Source organism: Stegostoma tigrinum, chromosome 13, assembly GCF_030684315.1.
Source record: "Stegostoma tigrinum isolate sSteTig4 chromosome 13, sSteTig4.hap1, whole genome shotgun sequence".
Classification (NCBI taxonomy): domain Eukaryota; kingdom Metazoa; phylum Chordata; class Chondrichthyes; order Orectolobiformes; family Stegostomatidae; genus Stegostoma; species Stegostoma tigrinum.
Genome location: NC_081366.1, coordinates 64,285,034 through 64,308,352, shown reverse-complemented (window position 1 = coordinate 64,308,352; position 23,319 = coordinate 64,285,034). Strand labels below are relative to the sequence as shown.

The 23,319-nt window shown below is 41.3% G+C and overlaps 2 protein-coding genes across 2 annotated transcripts in view; both read right to left on the bottom strand.

The window, feature by feature from the left end:
* Positions 1 to 11,795, bottom strand: part of LOC125458092 (ran-binding protein 17-like) — a 1,334,110-nt gene extending 1,322,315 nt beyond the window's left edge. Inside the window, exon 1 of the mRNA XM_059650767.1 lies at positions 11,570 to 11,795. Coding sequence (XP_059506750.1) covers positions 11,570 to 11,590 — 21 coding nt within the window. The 5' untranslated portion in view covers positions 11,591 to 11,795. The remainder of the gene's footprint in view (positions 1 to 11,569) is intronic.
* A 6,904-nt stretch (positions 11,796 to 18,699) lies between these two features.
* Positions 18,700 to 23,319, bottom strand: part of LOC125458460 (kazal-type serine protease inhibitor domain-containing protein 1-like) — a 47,076-nt gene continuing 42,456 nt past the window's right edge. Inside the window, 1 exon segment of the mRNA XM_048543732.2 lies at positions 18,700 to 18,812. Within this exon segment, the coding sequence (XP_048399689.2) occupies positions 18,700 to 18,812 (113 nt within the window).

Sequence of the window (23,319 nt, the reverse complement as noted above, 5' to 3'; positions counted from 1 at the left end):
GAACAATTTTATCAGACCCAAGGGACAACTTCTTCACACAGAGGAGTAACTAAAGTAAAGACTACCTACTTTGCGAAAATCCTCGTCACAAATCAGACATTTACTCTTGATCTCAAGACCCAAGACATGAGAATAGCAATCATAAATTTAAAGGCTCAATTATCCATGTGAGAGATTAGATTATTGGTCACAATGCAGATACAATTAATTGATGACATCAGGGACAGATATATCAGTTAAGCTTAAGTGAACGCATCTGGAAGATACTGATTAAATTTAAACTTTAGCACATGTAAAGAGGTACTAATACCGACATTGTGGTGTGATTCAGTTAGATAGTACATTCTGTGGTCAATTACATTGGTTAGCTCAGATGGCTGTACAGTCAGTTTGTGATACAGAATGAAGCCAACAGTGTGGGTTCAATCCCCACAATGGCTAACGTTACCATGCAGAACTTTCCAACCTTTCCCCTCACCAGAGGTATGGTGATCTCAAGCTAAACCACCAAACGCCTCTCTCTAATCAGACAGCAGCCCTATGGTTTGATAAGACTATAGTGACTTTACATTTTTGGAATGTTTCACTCTGTGAATTATTCTAAACTAGATAAAGATTAGCTCCAACTTCATCCTTCACTGACTGGTGCATAACAAACATCACTGACATTCAACTATAAAAGGAGCAATTTTACCATCTTTTGGTAACATTGCAATACGTGCTTTCAATCAACTGGAAGAGGTACAAGAAAACAAAGCTGTAGATACTGAAAATCTGAGATAAAACATGCAGTAGCTCAACTGCTATCTGAAAAGGAAAAGGGGATGATATTTCAAGCACAGGTCCCCACTCATGGCTTTCACCCAAAATAGGAGCTTGCCTGTTCTTATCAGAGATGCTGACTAGCCCGTGATCTAATTGGAATATTTTCCAATCCTAAAGCGTTGGTATTACATATTACATTGAGTTTAAACGCAGAATAGATTCTTACAAGTTGGGCCTTACTACACGAGAAAAGCAGAGACCACATTTTATTGCAGCCTTTAACATTACAGCATTAGATTATATTTGTGTGGGTGGACTAATTGAATAAAAAAGTAGGGAGTATTAGGAAACTTGCATATAAGCACAGAAGTAGGTTTGATATCTCAAATGTTTTATTTTCACAGCAGTTCATCAATGAGTATAACAGATCACAGTGCTCAAATTGTGGTTTTGTGTGTTACCAAAGTTTACTGTTATTGGTGCTTGGAAAAGAATGTTCGACGTCATGCCTGTGTTGAATAGTTACACATTTCATGAAAGTTGTTTTGATCACCTTCAGGAGTCACAGAGAAGTTTCTGATATTTCAGTCCCCTGAATTAGCCATCAATGGTTTCTTCTTTTTTCAATGACTTCCTTAAATGCTGTGGCTGCTGATGCGTGAGGTGCAATAAGCGTATCGTGCTCAATTACATCAGAACAGACTCAACGGGCCAGTTTGCCTTTCCCCGCTGTCATTTTTGGACATTTACCTCAGTTAGCCAAATGTATCTGCTTTCTCTCTTAATCCCAGTGCTGCCAATAACAGACGAAGATCACAAACATTGAAGTATAGAACAAAGAGCGAAGATCAAAGAAAATTACAGAATAGGAACAGCCCTTCAGCCCTCCACCGACATGCTGCCCGTCACAACTAAAAACCCCAACCCTTCCAGGGACCATATCCCTCTATTCCAATCCTATTCATGTATTTGTCAAGACACCCTTTAAAAGTCACTATCGTATCTGCTTCCACTACCTCCCCCAAAAGCTAGTTCCAGGCAGCCGCCATCCTCTGTGTAAAAAAAATTTGCTTCATACATCACCTTTAAACCTTGCTCCTCGCACCTTAAACCCCAGGCCCCTGGTAACTGACTCTTCCACCCTGGGAAAAAGCTTCTGACTGTCTACTCCACCCAGGCACTTCATAATTTTGCAAACCTCTTATCAGGTCGCCCCTCAATCTTTGTCGTTCTATTGAGAGCAACTAAGCTTCTCCAACCTCTCATCATAGCTAATGCCCTCCATACCAGGCAACATCTTGGTAAATCTTTTCTGTACCCTCTCCAAAGCCACCATATCTTTCTGGTAGTGTGGCAACCAGAACTGAACACAATATTCCAAATGCGGCTTAACTAAGATTCTATAAAGCTGCAACATTACCTGCCAATTTTTAAACTCAGTGCCCCAGCCGATGACAGCAAGCATGCCATATGCCGTGCTGACTACCTCTTCCACCTGCATTGCCACTTTCAGTGACCTGTGTACCTGTACACCCAAAGCCCTCTGCCTATCAGTACTCTTGAGGGTTCTGCCATTTACTGTATATATTCCATCAGGATTAGGCCTTCCAAAATGCATTACCTCACATTTTTCTGGATTAACTCCATCTGCCATCTCTCTGCCCAATCCACCAACAGATCCAAATCCAGCTACATCCTTTGACCGTTCTCATCGCTATCCGCAATTCCACCAACCCTTGTGTCATCACAAACTTACAAATCGGGTTAGTTACATTTTTCTTCAAATCATTTATATATATTACAAACAGCAAAGGTCCCAATACTGATCCCTGAGGAACGCCACTAGTCACAGCCCTCCATTCAGAAATGCACCTTTCCACTGTTACCCTCTATCTTCTATGACCGAGCCAGTTTTTTTTAATCCATCTTGCAAGCTCACCTCTGACCCTTTGCGACTTTATCTTCTATATCAGCCTGCCATGAAGGACCTTGTAGAAGGCCTTACTAAAATCCATGTAGACAACATCCACTGCCCTACCCTCATCAATCGTCCTCATCACTTCCTGAAAAAAATTCAACCTAGTTAATGAGACACAACCACCCCTTCACAAAAAATTGTATACAAAAATATTCTCAGAGTCTACCAAAAACAAGATCCATTGCATAAAACCTTTGGTCACTAAACATAGTACATTATGCAATTTGACTCTGCACACATTTATGCTGAACACACTAAATAAAATAAATTGTAAATCAGGATCAGTTTACAAACATAAAATCCATTTAATTATGAAGCCAGAAAGCTGTTAAAGCTTTAATGGCATTCCATAGTAAATTAGCATCTTCAGGGTGGGGGAGAAATATAAAAATCTGGGCATGTGGAAAAGTAATTGAAATGCATTAGGGCATTTTTTTCAGAGTAGATCTGGTTTAACTTTGCTGTAGCCTGTGCGTATTGTTTTCAATGCACATTTAGAGCAGCCTATAGTCTTGGAATGGTTGCTATTGAATACGACAACTGCTGCCATGACAACTGTTTTTATTTTCAGCCTTTAGTTAGTTATTCTTAATAGTTTATACCTTTGGGTGGTATTCAGTATGGAAGCCTTGTCCATTCAGCCAAAGTTTGGGATTCAAGTTGCAAATTGAAGTATTTTCCAAAAGATAATTCCTGAATTCCCTAGCTGCTGCCACAATTATTCTTCTCAAGTACAGGCTGCTGTTGTTCTTTCTGCTCCATTGGAAAACTTGACAATCCGGCCCAATAACGCACTGAGGTTGACATAGTTCATAGATCTTCCAAACTTGTATATGTATCAGTTACATCATCACAAGGCCTTCAGTTTCTTTCTACAGCCACCTTTTCAACACATAATAACTCCACACTTGAAAAGTAGTAAAAGATTGAAAACATTTTGTTCATGTAAGACCTATAAATCCTCCTAACTTATATGCTATGATATTGTACATTGGACATAAAACTTAATTTCTATAAAAATTATTTTATACTATTTCATATTTGCAAGACAACATCTTAAAAAGCAGCTTGTGCATTTATATTTATCGTTTAATGTCAATTGTTGCAATTCCTGTAAAATAAAAAACCTACATTTACTGAACAGCTCCCAAATAAAACAATTAACAGACTAGATTTTGCCTTTTGGAACTTTAACACAATTCAGAAACAATATAACTTCAACAGAAAATAACTTGGGCAGCACGGTGGCTCAGTGCTTAGTGCTGCTGCCCACAGCGCCAGGGACCCAGGCTCAATTCCACCCTCAGGGGACTGTCTGTGTGGAGTTTGCACATACTTCCCGTGTCTGCGTGGGTTTCCTCTGGGTGCTCTAGTTTCCTCCCACAGTCCAAAAATTTGCAGGCTAGGTGGATTGCCCATGCTAAATTGCCCACAGTGTGCAGGGATATGTAGCTTAGGTGGGTTATGGAGGATGGTTCTGGGTGAGACAGTCCAAGGATCAGTGTGGACTTGCTGGGTCAAATGGCCTGTTTCCACACTGTAGGGATTCTATGATCTATGATTCTAATCCCAGACCCTTTGCTTCAAGGCACGGCCAATTCTCTGCAACAGCAGCTTCTATATAAATTTGTACACTTCTTTTGGAAAAAATCTTAACTCCTCTGATTGTACAATTCCACTGGAACCACCTTAACGTTTGCATGATGTTAATAATCTGAGCATTCTATAACTTGAAGAAAGAAATTATAGGTGAAATCCTAAACACTTCCTTGCAACTCACGAGTCCAGCTCACTGACTCTCCATTCTGACCGCCTCCACTTTCCGGCTTTTTACTTCGCCATTTATCTATTGCACTGTCTCTGCATTTAAATTACTTTCTCTATTGGCAGTACCTCCAGGTCGAGTGCAGTGAGTGTTTAGAATAGAGAGGTGGTTGGATAACTTGTCTCCTTCATCCTTTCATCTCGCTTACCAGTAACAAGATGCGCTTGGAGGGAGTGTTTTGAAACTGTTAATTGTTATGATCTACTAATAAACAAGAGGCAGGTGTTCAGGGAAGTCTGAGTCAAAAGGAAGGGAAATGTATATTCACATGACATCTTCAAATGCGTTACAAAGAACACACTCACTTCCTTGTGAACACATACACGGGTACAAGAAAAAATAGAATCTTGAGACAAAGAAAATCATTAAGGTATTAATAGATTATTAGGAATCAAATCACATTAAACAAAATAGGAATTCTAGCCTGAAGCGTTCCTTTTCTCAGCTTCCTGAAAACGAATTAAGTTCAAAAGCTTCTGTCATTTAGTGTCTGCAGAAACAAAGCTTGTAGATGAAGATCGGTTCTTCTTGCTGGAGGATTCTACTTCTTCCTGTTATTTTCAAAACTGACTTGTCCCTCTGTGATTCTTGGACTAAAAGGATCTGTATTCTGAGGACAATTTTGGTTGTGTATTTATTATTAGCCAAAATTACAATTGATCCTTTTAAAGATACACAAATTTTTAAAAGTCATTTTCAAACATCCTTAAAAACTAGCAACGAGTCGCCCAAACATTTTGAAGTATCATAAAAGCATGGCAAAAACTAAAAGGCTAAGGTTGAAGGAAAGGGGTGAAACCAACATTGAAGAGGAGGAGTTGGGAAGTTCTTTTCAACTAAGGAAGAATGAAGACAAGGAATTTCAGCGAAAATTCAACTAGGTGTTTTTAATGAAGAGTATAGAAGTTCTCCAGGGTTGGAAAGGAATTCAATGGTCACCACATTTCCCTGTTTTTAAGTCTGAAAATGATTATTTACAATGCATTAGGGTCAAATAGCTTGGTAGTTTATAAGATAACAATTCTACAAATAGCACAGTTTACTAGCTTCCTACTTGTAATATAGCAACTATGTATAAGAACAATTTAACCATGTTTGTTTAAAAATACCACACATTTTAAACTAAGCAAAAAAATTTAGTAGATAGAAAGTCATTTTCCAATACGTAAAATATTTTATGATTCAGACTTCACCACCGTCTGGTGCAGCTCACCTCAATTTCAGATACTAAAAAGATTTTTCAGACAAGTTCTTAGAACCCACAAATAAATATTTGACTCAGGATTCATTGCCAGACCAAAGGCGGCAAAAATTCAACAGTTTGATGCACTTGGCTAAAACCAATAAATCTGAAGTGGAGGATCTGAAGAGTGAAAAGGAATGAAGGGGACAAAAGCGAAAGTATTTTTCCCAGGCTAGGGGAATCCAAAGCCAAAGGGCATAGGTTTAAGGTGAGAGGGGAAAGATTTAAAGAGACCCGAGGGACACTTTTTCACGCAGAAGGTTATGTGTGTATGGAACAAGATGCCGACAGAAGTGATGGAGGCAGATACAATTACAACATTTAAAAGGCATCTGGATGGGCACATGAATAAGAATGGTTTAGAAGGATACTGGCCAAATGCTGGCAAATGGGAGCAGATCAGTTTAGGATACGTGGTTGGCATGGACAAATTGTACTGAAGGATCTGTTTCTATGTTGTTTGGTCAGTACACAGACAGAAACTCATACCCAGCAGTCACAACAGGAACTAGGCTATTTGACACAACCTGCGTTCATGTTTACTCTTCATACAAGCAAACCATAATAAATCACATTTACCTAACCTCTTCCCAGATCATGTACTCATCGTCTGTCTATCTAATACAGTATGGAATTTTGGATATTGTTTCCAACTCAAGTGCTAGTGAATCCTCCTCCCAGTTTTGGTCATTAGGTTAACAGTGAAGCTATCAGTATTCACTGTCATAATTCTGCGAAATCGATAGCAACTTCTGGCATCCGCAATGGCACAGTGAAATCCAGAAATCCAAATGTTGCTGCAGTCATGTGCTGAGGTATGCTTTAGAAGGTTCCACAGTGATTGTCTAATAATCACTGACCGAATAAGAGTTTCTCCTTTTAAGGGTTGCTCCTTTTATGTTGTAAAGTAAAGTAGGCTTAATGAGCCTAGTCCTACCAAAGACCTGTGGCTTGTGGGAGGCAGGGCCAGTCAAGCTCCAAAATGACGACAGCTGAGAGGGCTGGCACCTGGGGTAGTGATGACTTCTCAGTGGATGCTATGGAGTGGGTGATAGCTCGATCAGGCAGTCTGAGGCCTGGGTGTGGAGTGGTACCTACAACAGATCTCGGTCAGTATTGTAATACCAGGAGAGGCCTCAAGTCAGAGGAGAAATCATGCCAAAATTGATTGGGTCACGTACTGTAACACACTGTCACAAAAAACCACAATAAAAATCAGGTAATTTTCGATGACCTTTCCAGACCTAATCACTGACTAATATTGTAGTGAAACAATGCTAAATTGGCAACTTTAAATGCCACCAACTACTTGTACTGCAAAACCCTCTGTTCCTAATAATTTTACATTTATGGAATGCGATTTTTCTTCATTAGAAAAAATTGAATTATTTCACAGAAGAAAACAGTGAGTTTATGGTAGATAATGAAATGTGAGGCTGGATGAACACAGCAGGCCCAGCAGCATCTCAGGAGCACAAAAGCTGACGTTTCAGGCCTAGACCCTTCATCAGAGAGGGGGATGGGGTGAGGGTTCTGGAATAAATAGGGAGAGAGGGGGAGGCGGACCGAAGATGGACAGAAAAGAAGATAGGTGGAGAGGAGAGTACAGGTGGGGAGGTAGGGAGGGGATAGGTCAGTCCAGGGAAGACGGACAGGTCAAGGAGGTGGGATGAGGTTAGTAGGTAGGAGATGGAGGTGCGGCTTGGGGTGGGAGGAAGGGATGGGTGAGAGGAAGAACCGGTTAGGGAGGCAGAGACAGGTTGGACTGGTTTTGGGATGCAGTGGGGGAAGGGGAGATTTTGAAGCTGGTGAAGTCCACATTGATACCATTGGGCTGCAGGGTTCCCAAGCGGAATATGAGTTGCTGTTCCTGCAACCTTCGGGTGGCATCATTGTGGCACTGCAGGAGGCCCATGATGGAGTTTTAAAAGATGGTGTGAGCGCAAGAGAGGCAAATGAACATTGGGACAGATGCTGAGTGACGAACTGCTTCAGCTAACAGTAAGATGGGTTAGAAATTGGATGCTTGAAATGCCATAGGGAAGTAGTAGGTAATTAATAAGTTTGGCAAGATAGGGCGAAGTATTCGTTAGGTCTCATGGCAAGAAACCTTCCAAAAAACTCAATGCAGCTTGGATTTAGATAAAAATTGTTAGATTCATCCCAATGCTTTCACTTGAGGAGGGGTCAAAAACTGCAGCAACATAAAGATCATAGTCACTAATAACTATGAACAAGAATTCAAGAGAAATCTCTTTTCACAGATAGGGATGAAAATGCCGATCTTGTTACCAAATAGTGTTATTCAAGGCAAATAGCAGACAGAAACAGTGACAGGCAGCTTACACTGAGATACTTCACATTCTCACTGACAATAAATTTACGACGCTGGAAGTTTATTGTCACTGCCTGAGTTCAGAGAATGGAACTTTTACTCCCCCGACTGAGATTATATAACAGGAGTTTCACTTTCACAGCTAGGAAATTTACTTCATGGAGGTTTTACAAACAGAAATGGGAAACTTATACATCACTGACATGGAAGTTACAATCTGGGAATTTACTCCCATTAACTGAGTTAACAATCTGGCAGTTTTATTCTCAGTGACTGAGTTTACACTGTGGGTATTTTACTCTCACTGACAAGGAGTTTACATGTTTGGACTTTTGCTCTCATTCTCCAAGTTAACACTACAGGGGTTTCACTCTCACTACCCAAACTTACACTCTGGCATTTAATCCTCATTGGCAGTGAGTTTATACTATAGGAGTATTACTGTCACTATCCAGTTTTACTCTCACGATCAGGAAGTTTACACCGTGGGACTTTACTCTCTAGGTTTAAAGAGCAGAAAGTTTCCCATCACTGACAGAGGATTTTATATAAACTCTCACAGACTAGGTTTACATTGCAGCAATCTAAATCTTAGCGTCAGGGAATGTTCATTGTAGGAGTTTTGCACTCTGACTGCAGGAGCTTTACTCACACTTAACGAGTTCACACTGTGGAAGTTTAATTCTCACAATCTGAATTCACACTCTGGAAGGTTAATTCTCATTGTCGAGAAGTTTACACTGTTTTGTTCTCAATGACTGAATTTAAACTGTGGGGCTTTTTTTACTGTCGCTAACTGAGATAACATTGCAGGACTTTTAGTCTCTCTGACAGGAATTTACACAGCAAGGATTTTCATTTCATTGACATGAGTTTACACAGTAAACCCAGCAGAAATATTTGTACTGATTGATGAGGAGTTTACACTGTAGAAGTTTAATTCAAAGTAACAGGGAGCTTACACTGTGCTAATTTATTCCCTCAGTGACCAGGAGCTTGCACTGCAGAAGTTTCACTCTCACTAACATTACACTGTGGAAATTTAACTCTCACTGATTGAGTTTACAATTGTGGGAGTTTTACTCTCATTGATTCAGTTTAAATTGTGGCAGCTTATTCTCTCGCTGACAGCGTTTACACTAACGGAGTTTATTTCTGACTGACGGGGAGTTTGCACTGTGGCAGTTTGTTCCCTCACTGACGGGGAGTTTGCGCTACCAGAGATTATTCCCTCGCTGACGGGGAGTGTACACTACCAGAGCTTATTCCCTCACTGACAGGGAGTTGACACTGTGCGAGATAATGGTTCCACTGACAGCATTAACACTTTGGGAGTTTATTCTCTCACTGGCAGCAAGTCAACACTACAGGCACTTGACTCTCACTGACTGACTTTACATAGTACGTGTTGTGTGCTCTGCGACTGAGTTTACACTGTAGGAACTTTACTCTTGTTGACAGTGGGTTTACATTGTAGGGGGTTGGAACCCTCAGGCTGAGTTTACACTGTTGGAGATTAACTCTCACTGACCAACTTTTCATTGCAAGGGTGTTACTCTCACTGATAGGGAGCTTTCACTGTTAAGAGTCGAGCACCACCTGACTAATTTTACACTGCTGGAGATTAGTTTTCACTGAATGAGTTTATACTGTGGGAAAATAACTCTCACCATAAGATAGGCGAGCAGATGTAGGTCATTCAGACCATTAAGCCTTCTCTACCATTCAATGAAATCATGGCTGATATGATAATCCTCAACTGCACTTTCCTGCCTTTTCCCCATAAATCTTGATTCCATTACAAATAAAAGAAATCTGTCTATCCCAATCTTGAATATATTTAATGACACACGATCAACAACCCTCCATGGCAAAGAATTCCACAGATTCACTACCCCAGGGAGAAGAAATATCTCCTGATCTCTACCTTAATTATGTATACCCTTTTTCTGATATTATGCCTTTTGGTCTTGGATTTCTCACAATTAGAAACAACCTTTCCACATCTACTCTGTCAAGTCCTCTAACAATCTCGTTTGTTTCAATTATGTCACCTTTCAATCTTCTAAATTCCAATAAATACAGGCCCAATCCATTCAACCTCTCCTTATATGACAGTCAACCCATATCTAGTGTCAGCTTGGTAAACCTTTTTTGGATTGCCTCCAATGCTAGTATACCGGTTCTTAGATAAGGGGCTCAAAAATGATCACAGTATTCCAATTGTGATCTGACTAATGCTGGCCTTTTGTGATTCATGGATGAAGAATGCCAAAATTCCTCTTCTGTAACTTTCTGCAGTCTTTCTCCATTTAAATTATATTCAGCTCCCCTTTTTTACCTGTCACAATGCACAACCTCACATTTCCTACATTTTTTTCCAATCTGCAAAGCTTTTGCGCACTCACTTCAGCTATCCCTAGCCCTCTGCACACTGTTTATGTCATTCTCATGACTTGGCTTAGCACCTATTTTTGTGTCATCTGCAAACTTCACACTGTAGGAGTTTCACTGTCCCAGTTGAAGGGCAGTTTAACGCTCTCTGACAGGAAATTTACACTTTGGGTGTTTTATTCTCATAGACAGGGAGTTTACAATGCATGGGTTTTGTGCCTCATTAATGTATTGACAGAGGTTATACGTCATTTGCAAGGGCTTTACAGAATAACAATTTTACCCTCACTGAGTTTACAGTAGAGGTGATTTACATTCACAGAGAAGGAGTTGTCAGTGCGAGTTTTAGTGTCACAAGCAGTGAGTTTAAACGTCACTGACTGAGACTTTACATTGTGGCAGTTTTACTCTGAATTTAACGTACAGGGTAAATTAAAGAAAAAAGATGCTAGCAATCTGAAAGAAAAATGGAAATTGCTGGCAAAACTCAGCAGGTCTGCAGCATTTGTGGGGAGAAAGCAGAGATACCTACAGGGATAATTCTCTCCCTCTCTCCCTATTTATACAAAAACCCTCACCCTATCCCCTCTCTGATGAAGGGTCTCGGCCCGAAACGTCAGCTTTTGTGCTCCTGAGATGCTGCTGGGCCTGCTGTGTTCATCCAGCTTCACACTTTATTATCTTGGATTCTCCAGCATCTGCAGTTCCCATTATCTCCGATATCTACAGGGACCCTTCTTCAGAATTTTAATTCGATTTTTTTGTTCAACTCGAGACTAATAATACCCCAGTAACAAGGTGTTTACACTTGCCTAGTTTTGTCTTATGTTTATTTTTGCCTCGTTTTACGTTGTGGAGCCTGAGGGCCGGACCTTGGTTGCCCTGGAAACAGTGGCGCCGAATTTGAAAGAAAAGGTCTGTTCGATTAAGGGACCTGAAATGGAGGCCGTGTCCTCCCCGCTACTCCCAAACCACATCCATACCAACAAATTAGGACCCTGGAGAGTCAGGCGGTACATCGACACTCACCTGGGCCTGAGAAGCCGCCATCTTCCACGTCCAGCGGGGAGCAGCTGGCGGAGATAGTCCTAAAACAGCGGGGATAGGAGGAAAGAGGATCCAGGCTGTCGGTGGCTGGGGAGATGGAGTACTGGGCGCGGGAGGAAAGCTGATGTAAGGGAGAGGAGTACTGATGCGGGGGCGGAGTGGAGCGTGGGGGTATTGGTGGTACTGATGCAGGGTGGGGAGGTGCTGCTGGGAGTACTGATGAGAGGGGGAGGAGTGCTGATGTTAGAGAGAGTAGTACTGGCGCGGGCTGGGAGGGGGAGGACTGGAACAGCAGGGGTGGCAGGAGTACTGATGTTGGGCGGGGGATGACTGATGCAGAGAGACAGAGTACTGAAAAGGGTTTGTATTAGAACAGCGATACGGGTGTTTGGTGAAGTAGAGGAGAAATGAAGAGGAAAGGATGTACTGGCACTGGAGGGGGTGCAGAGGAGGTTCACTAGGTTGATTCTGGTGTTGAGGGGGTTGGCTTATGAGGAGAGACTGAGTAGACTGGGATAATATTCATTGGAATTCAGAAGATTGAGGGGCATCTTATAGAAACATATAAAATTATGAAGGGAATAGATAAGATAGAAGTAGAGAGGATGTTTCCACTGGCAGGTGAAACTACGACAAGAGGGCATAGCCTCAAGATTAGAGGGAGCAGATTTAGGACTGAATTGAGAAGGAACTTCTTCAACCAGAGGGTTGTTAATCTATGGAATTCCTTGCCCAGGAAAGTAGTTGATACTACTTCAGTAAATGTTTTTAAAGTTAAGGCTTTTTTTTGAACAATAGAGAAATTAAGGGATATGGTGAGAGCGTGGCTAAGTGAATCTGAGTCCATGAAAAGATCGGCCATGATCTTATTAAATGGCGGAGCATGTTCGAAGGGCCGGATGGCCTACTCCTTCTCCTAGTTCTCATGTTCTTATATGTTCTTATGAAAGAATCCTGGAATGGCAGTGGGTGGTTGACAGCCATGGAATAGCATCTTACAGGGAAGACGGGGTGGAAAGCAAAAGGAGGGAAAGGGGGCAAGAGGAGATAGATAGCCATGAGGGAAAGGTCGGAAGGAGCTGTTGATTCATCTGTTTTGTTACCAATACTGTGTGCGTTCAGATACATAACCTTTAGTTCTGGCTTTTTACTATTTTGTTGCAACGAGTCTTATCTGTTGGTGATTAGGTTTAATGTTAAATCATTTCCTACCATGCCCGAGTCATCACAACCCCTAATGCTAACTCGTTGTCTTGCCGTTTCTTCTCTATTCAGTTCATCATATGTTCCCAAACATGATCCTTCACATCCACCATTAATTTTAAAACTCCTGTGCTACCCTCAACATATGAACCACTAGAACACGAGTCGCAACACAGTTCAGAGATAGACTGTACCAACAATACAACTCCACCAGTATTGGTGCCAGTGCTCAAAAATAAGAAGCCCTTGCTCCTACACCAATCTTTGAACCAGGCGATATATTTACGTGAGACTAATTTTCTTGTGGCTCAAGTAATAATCTAGAGATTATTACCTTTAGTGTTCTGCTTTCTAATTTGGTTTTAGCTACTCATTTTCCTTCAATAGAACTTCTACCTTAATTCTAGCTGTAAAGAACTAGATCTATCCCCCTGACTATTCTTACCTTACAATGTTATGCTTCGTATCCACCTGTCCCTAAACGCAGACTAAATCTGAAGATCCACTCCTAAATCGTGTGAGCACTTCTTGGTATTTCCTTGTAAACCATAGCCAAATTGAAGAAGATTGTCAGAAAGTTGTTCACACACAGTGATCAAAGTGTAGAATGCTCTTTAGATGGTTTACTAGAGGGGTAGCTGCTTTTTGTTTGGGACTCACTCTTTGTTTCCATATATTCCATGTGCAGTGTCATTTGCTGCATGCCCAGTTGTGGCCATGTTGTCCAAATAGAATTCATTGAAGAAAGAACTAGGACCATTAACAGCATGTCAACAGAGTTGTATGATTGATCCACATCTGTCTGTTTACTGTCACAGTCAAGAGCCCTGATTTTCACTGGTCATTAGATAACGCATAGGCTGTGGAGGTTCCCACATTCGTTGTCAAAGGGATTGGGGAAAATAAAATTCTCCATTGAACATGTGAGGAAATTCAGAGTTTTAAAGTTTTCCTTCAAGGATCAAGACATGTTGTCCGAAGGCTATAAGTTTCAATTTAGAGACTGTGGCACTTTAGGATGTACGTGCACTGTGTGAAAAGATTAAATGGCAAGCTAGAGTCTGTGAGAGGGTAAATAGACATGAATTGTAGACTTAGTTGTTGGGCAAATTCGATGGTAGGCTTGAATAGGCATGTTGAAGAAGAACAATTAGGTGACCGAAGTCCATGAAATCAAAAGAGATTTTGGAGCCAGGAAGAAACTAGGTTTAAGACCCAAAGGGCTTCTTGTCATTTTAGATATGTTCTAATCAACATGCTCAGAAATGTAATAACATATCTCTGAAGCAGGTGGCACTTGAACCCAGGCCTGTTGGTCTAAAGGAAGCGACAGCATCTGCAGTTCCCATTATCTCTGACACTGTCACAGTGCTTGCTTTAACTTTTCAGTTTCCACAGGTGATGATGCTGATTAATTTTTCTTGTCTTAATTGTGGAAGTTTTCACCTTCACACTTGTTTTGAGAAGGTGCAAAACAGGAAATTATTCCCCTTTATCCAGCCTCCTACGTTGCTCAAGTTCTTTTTACATAAAAATATACCTATATCGAAGTAAAAATGTAGTTAATTATTTTTTGTCATAAGCAATAAGGAGCCAATTGACAATTTTTTCTTAAGTCAAAAAAAAAAATTTAATATCTGTTAAGCCCAAGGAAAATAAAGACCAAAACTTCTCAAGCATATAGTCTTCATGCAGTGACTTGAGCATGCACACATGTACAAAGTTTAAAAAGTGTCCAACACAATGGAAGATAAGAGTACATGATTTAAGAATCCCTTTGATATAGAACATAGAACATAGAACAGTACAGCACAGAACAGGCCCTTCAGCCCACAATGTTGTGCCGACCATTGATCCTCATGTATGCACCCTCAAATTTCTGTGACCATATACATGTCCAGCAGTCTCTTAAATGACCCCAATGACCTTGCTTCCACAACTGCTGCTGGCAACGCATTCCATGCTCTCACAACTCTCTGCGTAAAGAACCTGCCTCTGACATCCCCTCTATACTTTCCACCAACCAGCTTAAAACTATGACCCCTCGTGCTAGCCATTTCTGCCCTGGGAAATAGTCTCTGGCTATCAACTCTATCTATGCCTCTCATTATCTTGTATACCTCAATTAGGTCCCCTCTCCTCCTCCTTTTCTCCAATGAAAAGAGACTGAGCTCAGTCAACCTCTCTTCATAAGATAAGCCCTCCAGTCCAGGCAGCATCCTGGTAAACCTCCTCTGAACCCTCTCCAAAGCATCCACATCTTTCCTATAATAGAGCGCCCAGAACTGGACGCAGTATTCCAAGTGCGGTCTAACCAAAGTTTTATAGAGCTGCAACAAGATCTCACGACTCTTAAACTCAATCCCCCTGTTAATGAAAGCCAAAACACCATATGCTTTCTTAACAACCCTGTCCACTTGGGTGGCCATTTTAAGGGATCTATGTATCTGCACACCAAGATCCCTCTGTTCCTCCACGCTGCCAAGAATCCTATCCTTAATCCTGTACTCAGCTTTCAAATTCGACCTTCCAAAATGCATCACCTCGCATTTATCCAGGTTGAACTCCATCTGCCACCTCTCAGCCCATCTCTGCATCCTGTCAATGTCCCGCTGCAGCCTACAACAGCCCTCTACACTGTCAACGACACCTCCGACCTTTGTGTCGTCTGCAAACTTGCTGACCCATCCTTCTATCCCCTCATCCAAGTCATTAATAAAAATTACAAACAGTAGAGGCCCAAGGACAGAGCCCTGTGGAACTCCACTCACCACTGACTTCCAGGCAGAATATTTTCCTTCTACTACCACTCGCTGTCTTCTGTTGGCCAGCCAATTCTGTATCCAAGCAGCTAAGTTCCCCTGTATCCCATTCCTCCTGACCTTCTGAATGAGCCTACCATGGGGAACCTTATCAAATGCCTTACTGAAGTCCATATACACCACATCCACAGCTCGACCCTCATCAGCTTTTCTAGTCACATCCTCAAAAAACTCGATAAGGTTTGTAAGGCATGACCTACCCCTCACAAAGCCGTGTTGACTGTATTTGATCAAGCCATGCTCTTCCAGATGGTCATAAATCTTATCCCTCAGAATCCTTTCTAACACCTTGCAGACGACAGACGTGAGACTTACCGGTCAATAATTGCCGGGGATTTCCCTATTTCCTTTCTTGAAGAGAGGAATTACATTTGCCTCTCTCCAGTCCTCAGATACGACTCCAGTGGAGAGCGAGGATGCAAAGATCTTCGCAAGTGGCGAAGCAATTGCATTTCTCGCTTCCCAAAGCAGCCGAGGACAAATCTGATCCGGGCCTGGCGACTTGTCAATCTTAATGTTTGACAAAATTTTCAGCACATCAGCTTCGTCTATCTCTATCCATTCCAGCATGCACACCTGCTCTTCAAAGGTTTCATTCACTACAAAGTTGGTTTCTTTCGTAAAGACAGAAGCAAAAAACTCATTTAGGGCTTCCCCTACCTCCTCAGGCTCCACACACAAGTTCCCTATGCTATCCCTGATCGGCCCTACTCTTTCTTTGACCATTCTCTTATTCCTCACATAAGTGTAAAATGCCTTTGTGTTTTCCCGGATTCCTTCTGCCAAGCCTTTCTCGTGCCCCCTCCTGGCTCTCCTCAGACCATTTTTGAGCTCCTTCCTTGCCTGCATGTAATCCTCTCCAGCTGAACTTGACCCTAGCTTCCTCCACCTTATGTAAGCTACCTTCTTCCTTTTCACTAGAAGCTCCACCGCTCTCGTCATCCAAGGTTCCTTAATCTTACCCCTTCTTGCCTGTCTCAGAGGGACATATTTACTCATCACTCCCAACAACTGTTCCTTAAACCATCTCCACATGTCTATAGTTCCCTTACCATGGAACAACTGCTCCCAGTCCATGCTTCCTAACTCATGTCTAATCGCATCATAGTTTCCTCTTCCCCAATTAAATATCCTCCCATTCTGCCTAATCCTCTCCTTCTCCATTGCTATGTAGAATGTGAGGCAGTTATGGTCACTATCACCAAAATGCTCTCCCACCGCAAGATCTGATACCTGCCCCTGCTCGTTTCCGAGCACCAAGTCTAGAATGGCCTATCCCCTCGTCGGCCTGTCAACGTACTGCGTTAGGAAACCCTCCTGAACACACCTTACAAAAACAGCTCCATTCAAATCTTCTGCTCGAAGGAGGTTCCAATCAATATTAGGAAAGTTAAAGTCACCCATTACAACAACCCTACTGCGTGCACACTTTTCCAAAATCTGTCGACCTATGCTTTCTTCAATCTCCCTGCTGCTACTGGGGGGCCTGTAGTAAACCCCTAACGAGGTGACTACTCCCTTGCTGTTCCTAATTTCCACCCATACTGACTCAGTAGGCAGATCTTCCTCGACAAAGGAAGCTTCTGTAGCTGTGATACCCTCTCTGATTAGTAGTGCTACACCCCCTCCTCTTTTTCCCCCCTCCCTATTCTTTTTAAATGTTCTAAACCCTGGAACATCCAGCAACCATTCCTGCCCATGAGAAACCCATGTCTCTGTTTTGGCAGGAAGAACGTTAGAAAATAGTCTAAAATGGAGGGAAACAAATTCTAAAGGGATGCAAGAGCAGAGGGACCTGAGTGTATATATGCACAGACTGTTGCAAGTGGCAGAACAGTTAGAGAGAGCAGTAAGTAAACTAATATGGCATTCTTAACGTTTATAAATAGAGGCATAAGATACAAGAGCAAGGAGGTGACATGCACTTGTATAAAATATTTTTTGGACCTCAGCTGAAGTATTGTGTACAGTTCTGGGTGCCACTTTATAGGAAGGATGTGAACACAGTGGAGAGAGAGCAGAAGTGGTTTATAAGAATCATTCCAGGGATCAGGAAAATCAGTAATGAAGATAGATTGAAGTGCACTATTTAGAAATGTGGTTGAAGCAGGTTTAATTTAGACATTCAAGTGGGCGTTAGATGATTATTTGGATAAAAATAATGTGCAAGAGTGTGGGGGAAAAGCAGGAGATTGACATTAAGTAATAATGTTCATTTAATGCCAGTGTGAGTACATGGGCTGAAAGGCCTCATTTGTGCTGTAACATTTATGTAATCTGCCAAAACAGTCTTAGGACTTCCCTTGAAAAATTGGTTCTACTGTATTTCGGACAGCATGTTTGGGTTTTTCTGCCTGTGACAGCCACTAGTTCAGTCTCTAGTATTTTCCATTTATGAAAGCTTTTCTGAAACTATGATAACAAGGTGTAGAGCTGATTGAACACAGCAGGCCAAGCAGCATCAGAAGAGCAGGAAAGCTGGCATTTTGGGCCTCAACCCTTCTTCATTTTTGAAGAAGGGTGTAGGCCCGATACGTCAGCCTTCCTACTCCTCTGATGCTGCTTGGCCTGCTGTGTTCATCCAGCTCTACACCTTGTTATCTCAGATTCTCCAGCATCTGCAGTTCCTACTATCTCTTTTTGAAACTGATAGGTTTCAATAGGTGTCAAGATTTTTAGAAAGTCTCTTTTTAACAACGTCCTGTTTTCGCATCTTGACCTTGGATGTTGGCCTTACATTTTTAAGCAGTTTAAGTTTGCTCAGTCTAAGTTGCAACATATACAGTTAGTTAAAAGATTTTAAACCTAAAGGGGTATAGCATTGAGACAATTTATGTGAACATTAAAAATGTTCAGGAAACTTTACGATTACAATACCTTCAGTTACAGGGAATAAAGTATAGCATATCATTGAAGACAAAATTGCAGATAGTAAGGCATCTTAAAGGTACTTTTGAAAGACACAGTCTTTAAAGTATGTACAACTCAATTTTTATTTTACTCAAACGCCACATATTATCATCAAACGATTAATCATTTGATAACTGTGCTCCATTCTGCAAGGTATGTTTTCAAATTTCATGCTTTTTAGTACTCGTCGTCACCCGAGATCTGAAAGTCATCATTTTCATCTTCCTCTTCATTTCTGATATATTTTCTAACTTGTCTTTTCAAACTCATTTGCATTGCTTTTGGTGAGTCTGTGGGATAAAGTTACATTTACAATAAACCCATCTGTGAGATGACAAAGAGAAACATTGTATTTCTATAGACCCTGATGTAAAGTCAAGATGAGAGGGAGGGAGAGGATCTGGGAAAGCAACAGACACTACAACAAAGTAGGGTGAAGTTGAAACTCGCAAACTTTCATCAGTTCTGAGGTAGGGTCACTGGACACAAAATGTTAATTCTGATTTTTCTTCACAGATGCTGCCAGACCTGCTGAATTTTTCCAGCAATGTCCGTTTTTGCTCCCAAACCTTAGCACTACTTGACTAGTAAAAAGTCACATGTCAGGAGGTCACTATTGCAGACTTGGCAGTTAGGTAAGTGTCAGGTAATACATGCTGGCCAGCCAGCGACACCTACGTCCTACAAATGAATGTGATATAAAAGGTAGGGGAACCTCTCCAGGGCGAAGAGGAGGCTCAGAATTTCTTAGTGGACATTTTAATAACAGTCAATAATATTCACCTAGCTGGACCTCTTTAGGTCCTCGATCAGTTATCAGCCAGGCTTGATCAAACAGTAAAACCATCACTGCTCGTCAATGCAGGCCTCAAATTGAAATAGTTGATTTTGTGGGCCCTATTGACATCATTAGCAGCCTGATCTTCACCCATACAGAGGATCCCATTGGCTCAGGGCAAGACAGGATGTCGTTGCAGTGTACAATTTGAAATTAGTCAGTCAGGTCGGAGTGGGCTGGTATTAGATATGTCCTGCCTCTGTCATAATTGATGAAAGATTTAAAATCAAGGCCATTATCGTTATTCTCTTTAGGGTGTTTCTAAAGCAATTTCCAAGTTGCTGTGAGGCTGGTTTCTCAACTTCCTACTTTGGCTGGAGGATTAAACTACATATTATTATTGAAGGAAGTTGATTTGTAATTCCAGTCTTGTATTCAGGCAGCAAGTTAAATATCCATCATTCTTGCAGTGTAATCACTGTTCTTCATACAGCAACCAAGTTGTGCACAGTGAAATCCTTCAACAAACCATAAATCAATGAATGTTTCCACATGGAGCTGGTGAGAGTAAGGACACTGAGGAGTCAGCCCACGTCCGAGCTGAACTCATGACCTTCAGATCAGAAGGAAATGTGCAACCAACTCAGCCAAGCTGAAACGCCTAAAACCATAACATGTCAAAGCAGAAGTAGGCCATTCAGCCCATCAAGTTCACTCTGCCATTCAATGAGATTATGGCTGATCTGATAATCCTCAACTCCGCTTTCCTGCCTTTATCCTGCAACCCTCAACTCCACAAATAAGAATGAGCAGAGAAAACCCTGCACAGCATTTAGTTAGTTCTCATCTGATGACAGGCTGTCCATGAAGACCAATGGGGATACCCAGAACTATAAATATAAGATTATTAATGAATTCAATTAGGATTGCAGGAGATATTGTATCATACAATGGTGAATATGTCAGACACGGCAGTAAAATAAACAGTACAGTTGGATTTGAGGAGAAGCTAAAGGCATACATTGGGATAATTGAATGGAAGCATGTACTGATACTGTAAACTTACAGATTTGGAAGAAGCTTTATGTGGAATGTAAGCAATTTTTTTTGGGCTAATGTCAGTTTTTGACGCAAAAGCGTATAGGCAGTCCCTGGGATTTGAATGGGTTCTATTCTGGAGTCCATTCAAATATCAGTTTGTACACAAATCAGATACAGAGTGGGACAATATAAAGGAGCTGCTCAGAAGTACATGGATGTCAGATCTTTAAACTTATCCCCCTGTATTAAGATTGTGTTTTTAAACATGAGTGCTTTAGAAACAAGGATCCCAGTAATGGAGTCTGGAACTCTTTGAGGCTGGGGATGATTGAAAATTTAAAGGTGGAAATTAATAATACTTATGTTAGAAACAAAAGCAGAAATTGGTGGAAAAGCTCAGCAAGTCTGGCAGCATCTGTGAAGAGAAATCAGAGTTAATGTTTTGGTCCTTTAACATGAATGAGGGGCGCAGTCTAAAAATGAGAAAAATGTCAAAAAATAATTAGAAATTTAGAATTTTCTTCCAAATAAGTTACAAATCTCAGATTAATAGATTTTTCTAAATGAGAATATCAGAAATAGGAAGCTATTTGGCCCTTGGAGTGTCTTCCATCAATCGATAAGATCACAGCTAATTTTGCACTCCAACTTCACTTGCCCATCCTTTCTATAGCACTCGATTCTGTGAAAGACCAAAAATCTGGCTATTTCTGACTTAACTGTTTTCAAGTTATGGAGATTCCACAGCCCTCTATGTGATGATACTATGGCTTTAAGAGGCATACTTTGTCTTGTCTTTTTTGTGAAGAGCCATTGAGAAAGAGATGATGGTAATCTGTTTCATACTAATAAAGTAAACAGCTTGTGAGATTTTGTTTTTTTTAAAAAGTTGGAACAATAGAAACAGTATGAATGGGTGGAATCAGGCTTCCACAGGACTAAGACTTTACATAATTTTTCGGTAGTTGTTAGGGATTTTTGGAAGCTGGTTGTGAAACCTGTTGCATCTCCATGTCCCATGGCATCTCCATGGTAGAATAAAAGCGTGCTTTACTTAAAGCTAAACAGTATAACCATTTAAATTACATCTAGAACACAACACCTTACACTTGCTTTTAACTAAGATAAAAGTTAGGTCCAAGGCTTTCTCCTTGATATATTTGAGGGAGGGTTTGATCTGGTCCACAACATCTGTGGCAGAGAATTCCAAAGATTCACAGCTCTTCAAAAAGGATACATTTCATCTCAATCCTAAACAAATGGCTCTTTATTTAGGAAACTTGGACCTACACATTAGATGCCTCAACCAGGTCAGATTTTCACTACTGAGGTAGATAGCTCACTTCAAAAAATTCCCAACTAGGCAGACCCCCCTCAGTATAAATGACTCTGTCAACTCCGGATTCACTCCAGGGAGATATGAAGGTTGATACAGTGAGGACCACAGCCCTTGGAGACCAGAGACACTGCAGGAATGGATGAGTGCCAAGGTTAGCAGGTCAAAAAGACCCCTACTAGGTATTTGGGCCTTCTTCCAGTTGCTTGTTTATGTTTTAGGCTTTCCAGCCCTCACCACTCCAAGCCCCCAACATCATACCAACCCCTACCATCACCTCATGGCATTTCCATCCCAATCCATTCCCAATCACCCCCAATGACCACTCATACCCCCACACCAATTCATGGTATTTCCAAGCCATTTGCCCAATATACACTCTGTACAGTCTTGATAAATGTTATAGTAACAATAGCCAAAACTGCAAAATGTCTCTGTGAAAATGAACATTGTGAAATTGATAGCAGAGTTCGCACATCCAGAGCTGGCAATCAAACAAGGCCTTGGGTCCTTCAAGAGATAATTGGATGTCTGGGCTCTCAGTCAAGCCTTGTTATGTGTTTTTAACATCCTACATTGAGGATGAATATCCAAGGTGATGTTAGTCTGTTGGAGCTGAGTCTCTTCGATTGCTACTTCTTGAGTCATACTTTCTCAATACCTATTCCTGAACATGGACCAAATCAAATGATCCTAGCCTCAGGTGTGTTACTGGCTCCTGGCCCAAAATGCCTAGGAAACTTTCCCCTTCCTTGATGCATCCCAGTGTCTGAACCTCAGATCTAGCTCATCAATTCCCTGCCCAAGTTTCTTGAGCTGTGATTCTCATAGGGATCCACTAGCTTCTGTGTGTTACATTTGCAACATATCATCTGCTCTGTCATCTGTATTGTTATGTTTAATTTAACTAATTAGATTTCAAGTTTAGAAATATAAGCTGAATCTTACATGTTTTTTGGCTGTGTGAGTTGTGTCAGGTTTTTTGAAGGGTGTCTCACCATGAAGCATAGCAAAATTTCTCATCAAATCTTACCAAAACCATCTCTTTAATTATTTGCGCTAATGGCATCCCTAATATTCGATTCCATCCCTGTCTTATCATTTGCAGTTCTCAGAAGAACTCATTACGCATTGGATATCCATCAAAAGTCCAGCATTCCCGGTGCCTGCACCATTTGTAAGAGGTCACTTTGCAGCTAGACAAATGATAGCAACTGAAGCTGTTCTGCTTAGTTACAGACACAGCGCCAAGATGTTAGTGAAGGGGAAGATGGTGCCATGATTCTCTGACAGTGAGCTGGAGATCCGTGTACTCAGAGTTGTTCAAAGGAAGAGTGTACTTTTCGCAGAAGAACAGTATAGGATGCCATGCCACTATTTCCTGGCAGCCTGATCCGAGGTCACTACTCAGGTTAGTACCATCTTATCAATCCAGAAGAATGTTGCTGAAGCCACATGGAGGTCAAAGACCTCTGCTCTGCCAGGATGAGTGCCACATATTTCTGTCTGCTCCTCGCACTCTGTACTGCATTCACCTTCCACCAAGGTGTTTAGCACTCTCACTATATTTTCCCTCACTCCTTCTACACAACAACTCCCTGTCTCCCCCAACCCTATCCCACAGCACCACCAAGGTTCCACA